This window comes from Cordyceps javanica, chromosome 1 (assembly GCF_051103115.1).
Source record: "Cordyceps javanica chromosome 1, complete sequence".
In the NCBI taxonomy this organism is placed as follows: domain Eukaryota; kingdom Fungi; phylum Ascomycota; class Sordariomycetes; order Hypocreales; family Cordycipitaceae; genus Cordyceps; species Cordyceps javanica.
Genome location: NC_139295.1, coordinates 7,793,557 through 7,804,539, shown reverse-complemented (window position 1 = coordinate 7,804,539; position 10,983 = coordinate 7,793,557). Strand labels below are relative to the sequence as shown.

General features: G+C 51.3%; 4 protein-coding genes across 4 annotated transcripts; 3 read left to right on the top strand and 1 right to left on the bottom strand.

Annotated features, from left to right (window-relative positions):
* Nucleotides 1-2,397: 2,397 nt before the first annotated feature.
* V2A60_002382 (uncharacterized protein) lies at nucleotides 2,398-3,717 on the bottom strand (the record flags this gene model as incomplete). Its single annotated transcript, XM_083253733.1, has 4 exons — nucleotides 2,398-2,427; nucleotides 2,484-2,654; nucleotides 2,702-3,057; nucleotides 3,165-3,717. The coding sequence occupies 4 exons, from the start codon at nucleotides 3,715-3,717 to the stop codon at nucleotides 2,398-2,400; spliced, it is 1,110 nt and encodes a 369-aa protein (XP_083109859.1).
* Nucleotides 3,718-4,227: 510 nt separating this feature from the next.
* On the top strand, nucleotides 4,228-4,632 carry V2A60_002381 (uncharacterized protein; the record flags this gene model as incomplete). Its single annotated transcript, XM_083253732.1, has 1 exon — nucleotides 4,228-4,632. One exon carries the CDS (start codon nucleotides 4,228-4,230, stop codon nucleotides 4,630-4,632), a length of 405 nt encoding a protein of 134 aa, XP_083109858.1.
* A 2,196-nt stretch (nucleotides 4,633-6,828) lies between these two features.
* V2A60_002380 (fungal specific transcription factor domain-containing protein) lies at nucleotides 6,829-9,464 on the top strand (the record flags this gene model as incomplete). Its single annotated transcript, XM_083253731.1, has 4 exons — nucleotides 6,829-7,065; nucleotides 7,503-8,435; nucleotides 8,486-8,758; nucleotides 8,811-9,464. The coding sequence occupies 4 exons, from the start codon at nucleotides 6,829-6,831 to the stop codon at nucleotides 9,462-9,464; spliced, it is 2,097 nt and encodes a 698-aa protein (XP_083109857.1).
* Nucleotides 9,465-9,608: 144 nt separating this feature from the next.
* V2A60_002379 (uncharacterized protein) lies at nucleotides 9,609-10,322 on the top strand (the record flags this gene model as incomplete). The annotated part of the gene is made up of 1 exon (XM_083253730.1): nucleotides 9,609-10,322. One exon carries the CDS (start codon nucleotides 9,609-9,611, stop codon nucleotides 10,320-10,322), a length of 714 nt encoding a protein of 237 aa, XP_083109856.1.
* Nucleotides 10,323-10,983: the final 661 nt, after the last annotated feature.

Here is a 10,983-nt window from a genome sequence, read left to right as displayed (position 1 = left end):
TATCTGCTTGCGCTTTGCTCAGACCATGAACGATAATACCCGCAGCTTCTGTCTTGATCTGCTCCAGGATACTGTCCGCCCTCAGTTTAGGGGAGGGCATGGCGCAGGTAGTGAGCGCCAGTGGAAGGGGCCTGCAAGGGGGCCAGAAAAGGGGCCAGAAAAGGGGCCAGAAAAGGGGCCAGACAAAGTTCATATCAGAAGGGAAGTAAGATCACATGGTAGAAGTAAGATCCATTTAATTTCTTCAATAGGTATAGCTCCCTTTGTGTCGGGATGTTGATCAGCTGCTCATTATTATCTTATCAGCATCTTATCAGCTAAGCCACATACTGGTAGCCACAGGCCATGTCGCGCTGCCATCAGCTCACCAGCATAAACACCTCACTTCTAAGCAACACAATTGACGTCGAATCTCAAGTTAATGAGTGCTGGTAAGAGGGCCAGACAAGGGCCAGACAAGGGTCTAGGAAGGGGACCTGACAGGAGCCAGACAGAAGCCAGGAAGGGGGCCAGGAAGGGGGCCAGACCAGGGTCTAGGAAGGGGGCCAGACAAGGGGCCAGACAAGGGTCTAGGAAGGAAGGGGGCCAGGAAGGGGGCCAGACCAGGGTCTAGGAAGGGGGCCAGGAAGGGGCCAGGAAGGGGCCAGGAAGGGGCCAGGAAGGGGGCTAGACGAGGGGCCAGACGAGGGGCCAGACAAGGGTCTAGGAAGGGGGCCAGACAAGGGGCCAGACAAGGGTCTAGGAAGGGGGCCACACCCATCGTACTCTCTACCTGACATAAACAGGTATATCGAGTGTTCGAGCAGTCAATGCTTGTCTAGGAGGCTAAGGAACACACACTTGAGTAAACGAGCGGGAACTATGCAAAAAAAGCTGCTTACGATCTAGCGAGCATGCCGGCGTATCCGCTATTTCAGCCAAATCGCCTTTGATGATGGTGGATTACCCTTATGCTACACCCCCTATAGCAAGCCTCGTTACAATACCAGTAGGTTCCCTAGCGTAGGGCCTCCGTAATACAGGACCTATATTTTGTGAACCAGCACCGAACTATACCTAATTAGGTCGTCGACCAGGTAGCTAGCCCACCTGTTTTTGCAGAGGTCACTACCATCTCTACGACAAGAACCAGTAAGTATGTATCCGTACAGTTTCGTCACCTTTAAGAAGTGGTGCCTGGTTATGGCGAAAGGAGGTCTTCAATTCCTAGACTTTTCTACATATTCGAGCTAAGTCGATAAGGCGATAGGGCTCTGCTTTGAGCTCTGCCTCGAGCCCTGCCTCGAGCTCTGTGAGCGTTACTATTCGGAGTGTTCCTACTGAGTATTAATGAGGGTTCTGGCGCCGCCAGAAAGGAGCTTTCACAAGATTCGGAGGCAGAGGGGGTACTGGGGTACATGGTGATGACCTTGGCCAGTAGGGATCTATGGCCTCTGATTGGTCAAAAATAATTGGAGGTGGATCTTTCGACGAATTGGGTATAGTTATCTGCTGATATACAAAATATACGTCCTGTATTACGGAGGCCCTAGCGTAGCATTCTGAGATCAAAAAAGGAACATGCGTATTGGCCCGGGCAAGACATGATGAGATGTCACCTGTGGCGTTACTGGTCCCTTTACGTCTCCACCGCACGCTTCGCAACCACTTGAGGTACTGTCGGCTTCGTGCATCATGGCTGGATCCGCTAGCGATAATCTACATGTACAATTTTACACTATCACACGGCGGCCCTCCGATCCGCACGTTATGTCAAGCTCGGCATTACCTGGATTTTCAGCCGGACATTAATGGCTCATAATTGCACCCTGGGGCGCATCTAATGTTAGTTCGTCCTATTCCGCCAGTCTTGACATGTGCCTCTCATACAGCCTTCTTCGAGAAAATCATGCATTACCGGTACCTACATTGCCGTCACCGCCATCTGCGTTGCGACAATAACACATAACCTGTGAGCGCCAAACTTGGAGAATTGGGAGAATGCGTCGCCGAGATCGAAAGATGGACACTCGGCCGTGTGCATCTAAACACGCCGTGCTCCGTAAATCAGTCATGTCTGAGGATCACAAATGTGTCAAGGGCTCACACTTGCCGCGCAGTGCCCAGAAGCCGACGATTATAAAGGTAGTGGGAAGGGTGCAAGCCCCCATATAGATGTATTCATGCTCCGCGAGGATACAGATTGGTCTCAATTGCCCTCTCAGAGAAAAAAAAACGCTCATGGAAGAAAGGCCAGACACAGCAAGAGACGAAAAGGTCGACGCGCAGAAGAATAGCTGAATTCGGAGTGGAAAATTGTCGTCCTAGCTGAACTATGTAGAGGTTTTTTTTTTCGCGAGGTCCTGGCAAATTTCTTGACATGACTTGAAGAACTGTACGCTCAACCACATATTATGCTCATTGCAGTTCGTCAATTCCCCGCGAAATCTAAGCCCTCTGTTCCTTGGCCACAGTGCTGCAGTACTGAGTTTTGAAACCTTCACTTCCACCGGTCCAGAAGAGTACGACAAGGCAAGGCCCGGCAGATCAAGGTCATCCGGGAGGTATCCCATATCTTGCCCGATTAAGTTCAATAAGCTGGGGTCGCCTCGTTTCATGTCAATTGTGCTGCCGAATAAGTTGAACGGCCATTGCCCCGCCAGCACTTCTGATCTCTGCTCGTGGTTAGCTCTTGCTTCGCTCGGCTGTTTGAGTCACGTACTAGATACTCTATAGCCTCTGTCGTGAAAATTGCACAGTCGACGTAGTTTCGGCCTTCAGGGTGATCCTCATTCTTCCCCGTTGGATTATCTGCTGTTGGTTTCATTGCCTGAATCTCCGCCGTTGCATTTTGATGCAGCTCTCTCAATCTCTTCTGTCTTTCTGTGCCCCCGACCACTGGGTACAGCTCAAAGGTGTCACACAGAGGCCAAAGCATTGGCCAAAGTAGCATGGGTGTCAGATTGTTAGGATCTAGCAGTTTGTAGATGGCATGGTTGTGTAGTCGACATGTAGCTGGCTTCGACCCGAACTGTTGTTTGATGGCTTCAATGTCATTTTCCGTATACCAGCCGTCATCTATGAAGAGAGTCAGTAACAGTGGCACCAAAATTGTGTGAAACTCCCACTGAATAATGGGATTGCATGCGCAGAACTCCCCAGAAAGTCAGCGCATGCTGATGTACATTGAAAAAGCTTTCTGGAGGATCTCCTTCGCTTCTCAACAGTGTTGAGGTCCGAGATGGAGCTTGTGCCAGCGGACTTTCCGGACTTTTCCCATTTCTGCAGAAATGGTTTCAGACATTTATCAGCCTCGTTTGGCTTTTTGAAACCAGCCAAAACGGCTTTGTCTACCACGAAAGACACGAATTTTGTCATGAAGGCTAGTGGGAAGCTCTGTAGCTCGGGCTGTGACGGCTCGCAGGCGTCCACGTTCTGCGAGAGCTGTTGCAGCTCTTGCAGCAGTTCGTCCGTCCATCCGCCGACAAAACTTTCGACGAATTCTTCCTTGCGAGTCAATGGAGTGAAGGATGCGGCTGTTATTAAAAGGAAGAATTTCTCTACGAAGTTGATGTGCTCCTCACAGGCCAAAAGCAGGGACCTCAAACGTCTGGGCAGCGGTGGTGGGGGCTTTCCATCGGCCGAATCGGGTGGGGGCTCTCGTATCGAGAGCGTTCGCCCAGCTTGGTAGAGGCTTGGATTCAATATTTCGAATCCCTTGACAGATTGATGACTCATGTTGCCTCTCTATATCGAGGACCAAGTTATCCGTGTGTGCTGGAAGAGTCCTTCGCCAAAAATCCTCCCCGCTAATAGTGGGGCACCCCTGGATGTGTTTCACACGTAGCACATACTAGCACTGTGCTTCAGTAGCAAAACGCGGCTACGATCTCAAAAGCTATACACGCACCAATCCTCATTATCACTACAGGCGAGGACCGCGAGTAGAATTGAAGGCCGTTGCGTCAGATGAGGCGAGCTGTCTATCCATCTGTTCCCCTGAGTTTTCATGGTCCTGATGCTTGAAAACATTCAAGCCGGTCATTTCCACGTCTCCACTTTCGCAGCCGTGGTCCCGAAAAGGCCTAGTGTCAGACTCGGTCGACGTAAGACCTGCCACCACAAAAATCCCACGGTACCGTATCCGTCAGTCGATATTTTTTGCTGAAAAGCTGATACCAGGGCGGAAGTTCCAATCACACAGATGATGAAAGTTTGAGACATGACTCTTTCTCAAAACACTACTCGATGGAGCTTGCGGAACCAACACCTGGTCGAAATACTGATGATGATGACTCTTCCGACTGGGAAGACTCCGCAGAAGAGAGTGGCAAGTCAAACTTAGACGAGACGTTTTTCCAGCGCGTCGAGTCCAATGTCGATATCATGTCTCGCCCCTCGCTTGTTACTCTTATGGTGGCGCAGAATGAACGCCAAAAGAACCCAAGCAACCAGGCGTCCCACTCTGCCTCTGCCATCGTGCGCTCGCGCGCTGGACCTAGCGGCCCACGTCCAGAGGCCTCGCCTGACGATTCTGACAAGGGTTCCCTAATGATGAACGGCCTGCGTCTCTCAAATTCGCAGCCCATCATTGAGGTGCCCCGGTCTAGCGCCCAGCCTATTGTCGACTCTTCCAGATATGTGGACATCTAGGCAGCTTATTCGGCACGAACCACTCGCCGTAACATACTTGATACGGAGCTTATCGAGTCTTTATGCCACGTTCTTCTCTATGAGCGCCGGCAAAAAAGCTTTACTGCGAATACTGTCTTCACGCGCCTCCATACCTCTCACCATGTCGCCAACCTCGAACAACTGTCTGAGAAGCTTTACTTAAAGAAGAGCGAAGATGCCAACGCTGGCAGCTGGGACCAACACTTCAAAGAAGTGACTTTTGATGACTACGACTACCACTCTAAGGGCTGATGAAGAACGTGAGCGTAGCTTTGCAGCTGCTGTCAGAGCCAGTCAATGATTGTAAATAGATCAGCCTTTCTCATTGAAAATAGAAGCATCTTTGAAGGAATCAAGTGGCCACTGTCACTGGTCGACCACAAGCCAAGCACCAACCACCTGATCGGCATAGAGAGCGGGTGCGGTCTCACATCCATTCGCCATGGTCCGCAAAATGCGGCACCCAGTGTGGAGACAATAAGAGCCCAGGAGTACGTTCGCAGCTTTTGAAATGGCCGAACCACAATGTCAAGGCTGCCACTAGACTAGGAAGAATCCCGCCGTCATCAATCGGACTTTCTCCCATTCCAACAAATTCGGCTTCAAAATGATGCGCAAAAGAGTCTGCTTTCATTCTTCTCGTGGCTTTGGCCCCTCTTCACTACCAATAGCATGATCAAAATTGAAGAACGCCAGCCTTTTGTTTGCCGTATCGCTATTATTGGACGTGCCGGAACTGGGAAGAACACAATCTCACGAGCGATACGAAGACAACCCATCGATATCGACGTACGTATACAAGAAAATTAGCATGGGAACGGGCTAATGGAGAAAGTATAACCCGACACCCTTTCACGAGACCGAATTACTTCCAATCGAAACTGCGAGATTGGCGAGCTTTGATGCGCGACCAGAGGACACGGGTTACTTTTGCGCTGAGGTCTATTCTACTGTCGCTTTTAATCGGAACTTTGATCCGTCACCGCTTCTATCGGCTATAGCAGACCTCATGGACGAAGAGTTTCCTCAAGAAGCAGAGGACATTCGTATTAAAAACTGACTAACACTCAAACCCTGTCTCTCTCTCTCTCGTCTCCGACATGATTATGTGTAGATTTGAGGACTGTTAGTTGGTAGGTGTTGGACACAGTGACGTTAATCAATGACAGGTATAGGCACGTAGGATTCACATCACCCGAATTTGTAATTTAAGTTTTTGTCTACTGACGCTCCTTCTGGGCTGCTCCAGACTGGTCTTCGGCGTCGACAGCCGGAGCCTGCTCCTTACTCCCTAGACCAACAATTGATGGTGCTTTCTCCCGCGGGGACTGTGGCGCACCGCTAGTTTCAAATGGCTGTAACACTGGCTTTTGTCGTCCTCAGTCACCCAGGCGATCCCCGTTATACTAAACGCTAACACATTCACCCCCTCTAGAAGAGCTGCACGAGCCTTTTGCCGTTAGGGGGAGGGGGGGGGGGTACTTCCGTGCTGCAATGGTGGGAAGCAGACCGGTGTGGCTGCCGCGTGTGTAAGAGATGCATGCAGCTGCTGGTATCTAGCTTCAAACGGTCTCTCGACGAATCACTCAAAATCAATAGCCTGCACGTTCCCTGCCACAATCAGCAGGATCTGTGAGTTACTGTCCTTTCTCCGCGCTCATATCCCATTTAATTCAGAGAAAACTCTACTTCTTATTTGACGGTAGCGCGGTTGTCACACACATCCGTTCTGACAACCGCGCTACCGCTTGAACGTGGGCCATGGCTTGAAGCACGGCTTGAAGGTATCCAATGAGTAAGAGGTAGGCAGTTATTAATCCCGGCTTCGTTATCTTCCTCCATCCCTAACAAGGTAGCCGCTCATTGCGCCACCAGGCTGGCTCCTACGCCGAATTCACCAGTCACCACAGTCAACCACAGCGACTCGGTTGTGTGCAATTCCCTAGCAAGGGGGTCCGCCTAGCAGGGCGCACCTGGACAGGGACACACTCAGCGAGGGTTGTCGCTCTGTCGTTCTTTGTCTTTTTTTTTTCTTGTTTCTTTTCCCTCTTCTTTTTTTTCTACTCCTACCCAATGTGCTGCTGATCAAGAAGTGCAAGAGTAGTCGGCAAGCGGGCAACCTCCCATCGCCTCCCTCTCCCTTTCAATAGGTCCTCCACTACAGAGTAAATCGAGATGCAGACTTCCGATTCACACTTCCTCGCGCAGGCTCAAGTTCCACTGAGCAACTCGCCCGGCGTCACCTACGAAACACCCAGGCAGCACCAGGCCAGTCCTGGTTCCGCGTCCTTCGGAGGCAATTCCTCGGCGCATGGCGACGCCGCCGCCGCCGCCGCCGCCGCTTCCGCGAAAAGGAAATCGACAGATGGGCTGGCCTCCGCCAAGCCGACGCGCAGTAAGCGCAATCGGGGGGTGAGTCTTTGTTGTCCTTCTGGTCTGGTCTGGCGTCGCTGCCGTGCCGCCCGCCCCTCATCACCAGCTCTGACGGGTGCGCGCGGGCTAAGGTCTGTCCACCTTGTCGACACGCAAAAGCGAGGAGCCTTGCGAGGGGGGGGGGGGGGGGGGGACGCGGTAATTGGCACTCTCCTGTCGACCCGTGAATCATTTCTTCCGCTAATCGGGGTGTCGTGTCATCTTCTTTTCGCCTTCTAGAGCATCTCCACGGCCTGGTACGTTGTAGTCTCAAGCACTCATTTCACCCCGAGGGCTTGCCCGGCTCTCGCTAACATGGCATCTCTATCAGTAATGAATGCAAGAGGCACAAGGTTAAATGCAACGGCGAAACTCCATGCCAGTATTGTGGCAAGAAGGAGCTAGATTGCCTCTATACGCCAAACTTATCATCCCAGTTCCTCAGCCTTCAGGATGAAGTCAAAGCCCTCAAACAGGCTGTGCAGGTCATGCAGGCCATGCAGCCGGCTTTGGGAGACCGTTCCTATGTCATACTGCCCTCTTTTGAGAGGTTCATCCTGGGGCTAGGCATGATAGCCCCTTCGCCAAGCGACAGCTCCATCTCCGGACGTCAGCCCAACATTGGACAGGCTAGGGCGCCTGGCGCGTTTCGAGGCTCAGCGAGCACTTCGCATATGATTGGCATTGCCCAGAACAATATCGAAATCACACACCCCGATCTCCAGGACTCCACCAGCCGAACAGAGTCAACTTCCCAGCCGGTCGTCGCCGGAGTCGACCCCATTCTGGAGTACAGCCGTGATGAGATAGTTCGTCTGTGCCAAGTGCACGACGATGAAATCGGCATCATGTACCGTGTTGTCGACATGGGAAGCGTCACGGAGCATGCCCGAAGCATTGCTGCGCAGTTCGATTCGCTGCGACAGCAAGCCTCTGCCCAATTACTCACTGATGACAGAACGCTGGAGCTCAAGATCGTCATGTGCTATGCGCTTGCGGTTGAGGAGGGCGGTCCTAGCGCCAGGGCACAGAAACTATTCGATAGTATAGAGCCGGTTCTGAATCGCAAGCTTCTAGCCGAAGAAGTATGCATCTCTTCGATGCCCTTCCTCTGTGTATTCGCCGGCTATCGGTTTCTCACCGACAACGAGGGTTTGGCTTGGCGTGTCATTGGCCAGGTTTGCCGACTCTGTCTCCAGCTTGGCCTTCATCGTTCTCAGGTTCACCAGGCTATCGTAGACGCAAAGGAACGCCAACTGGCTCTCAACAGTTTCTGGTCCGCCTACGTATTGGATCGCCTCTGGGCTTTTAACACTGGATTGCCATATGTTCTGCAAGATGCGGATATAGACCCCAAATTGCAATATCCGGTATGGTGACCTGGTCTCAAACTTGCATCCACTTCTGACACTGCTGGTAGACCGAACAACCCTATCTCGTTTCCATGATATCTTATTCTAAGCTCGGCGCAAAAGTTTGGTCCCTCGTTGAGCAACGCCGCGCTTCATTCCTCGACAATGAAAAGCCCTGGTTGCAGAAAATCGAGAGGCTTGATTCAGAAATTATTGCTTGGTATTCCTGTGTGCCACCAGAGGTACACATTCGAGATTGGCGCGAAGAAGGTAATATCAACTCTACGTCGTCGTATAATTTGCAACGACTAAAAGTCTGGACATATCTTCGTAAGAACCAGGTACGTATTATACGAATTAGGCTCTAGCCGCCTTTTCTAAACGAGAATCTAGATACGAAACTGGTTGCACGCGCCAATTGTACACACTACCAACTCCATCATGGGCGCGCCACATCTTGCGCAAGTATGCGTTGATGTGGCCAAAGACACGGTTGCGTATCTGAGTCATGTCAACCAGCAAACAAACATGATTCGAAAATCCCGGGCCTTCTGCAGCCAGTTTCTAGTTTCGGCGCTAACCATCATGTTTTTCGCATCGACTCAGGCACCTGTGAAATTCTCCTTCATTTGCAGAGAGGATTTCTACACCGGCCTCGGCCTGATCGAGGATCTGTCGCCTCAGAGCCACATCTCAAAGCGTCTATGGCGTATAGTCTCGGCTGTCCGTGAGTATCTTCAACAACTTCACCCGAAGCAGGGCAATGACGCCCACTCCAACGCGGCACTGGGCATAATTGGCCTTGCTAGAAGCGGTGGTCCTGGAATGTCGATGGGACAAAGAGCGGCTGATCTTTCCGACAAGGAGGCCGATGGCACAAATGGCGCCAAGTTGTCAAGCCAATTTTGCCACATTTATGAAACGTTCGTCAGCCACAACGGGTTCAATAACCTCCGGCTCGATCCAAACGACGTGAGAACGCCTGATCAAGCTAGAGCCGTGGCGCATGATCAGTTCTTCACTCACCTAAGGCAGCAAATGTTTTGAGACGTAGATAGTCGCCTACATCACGAGCAGAAAATATTCGAATTACTTGGCGAAGCAAACTGCCCACACATTATCCGATGTTACCTCCAAACGCCAGACGTCAGCTTTCTCGAACTTTTAGCAAGTGGTACTCTTCATGACCGAATGAGCATCAACAAACCTCGGCCAATTCTGCGCTGGATGCTACAATTGTCACGCGCGGCTGCGTGCCTAGAAACGCTAGGCTACTCCCATGGGGACATCAACCCACAGAACATTTTGTTCGGCGAGGATGATGAGCTTAGGCTTATTGATTTCGACCACTCGCCCAAAGTCGGCGATGAGCTTGATATTGGCTATGAGCCTTACGTTCGACAACATAGGAAGCTAATGGGTGGTATTTATGGTGTTGCTGGTCCAGTTACAGAACAGTTCGCTTTAGGGTCAGTCTTCTGGTACATGACACGTGGCTCTGAGCTGTACTCTGAACTTGAAGGGCCCGACCAAGTCGACCGCTTGCTCGACGGGATTTTCCCCGCAACCGACCCGCAAGACCCAATCGATCGCGTTATCCGCAATTGTTGGAGCGGATATTATCCCAGCATAGCCGATCTCGTCGGCAACATCCAGGGCATATCGGGATCGAATATACAGACTCGAACTACCGAAAATTTAAGTCTGACGCTGGAGCGAAGGCTGTTATGTGAACAGTACTGTAAAAGGGCCAACCTAGCTCCTCTAGGAAGCAATCTGAGTAGGGAGAAGCTTGGAGATGAGTCATTGGCAGCGACACAGGGCACCAGTTCATCCACAAGAAATTTCCTGAGCTTACTCACGCCACTCATCCCACTCAAGTGGAGGCAGAAGAGCTCGATATAATGCTTCCCGATATTTTTAGCACTATATCATCGATCTGTTGAGGAATATTATTTGTACGTGTCTCTATGCGATTGACTTCACGTAAATGTGATGAGTTGCTTAAGTTACTTATGCTGAAGAGACAATGGGCTCGAATTATAAAATAGTTCAGTAAAGATTGATAGTTGACAGCTCCCGACTGTGTACGTCAAATCTCACTCTCAACTTTTCGGCCCATGACTTCAAGATCTCCCCGCCTCTCCGCCACTCGCGTTGTCCTCGACCGATTCGGCGGCACAATAAACAGGCCCTCACTCGATGCATCCGAGAAATCCGTTCGGCACTATCCGTTCGGCACTATCCGTTCGGCAATCATCCGTGCCATCTCGTAGCCAAGAGTCGAGAAGAGCAGATGCCAGCGGCCAGCCAAAGCTCCCAATCCCTGTACTGGTAAACGACGTGAAAAGTTGGTCAAGCCACGGAGGTCGTCTTTCGGGGCATGACGGTGGTGTTTATCCTCGTCCGTCTATGCGCTCGGTATCGGTGAAGGTAATGGAGGCGAAAGAAGACTGGACATCATGATGCGCTACAATGTCGAGGCGCGAATAATTAGAAATGATGCGCTATCGGAAAGTGCGGCGAATCCGCCATGCGGGTCACGGACGCTGTGTCACGTGACCTT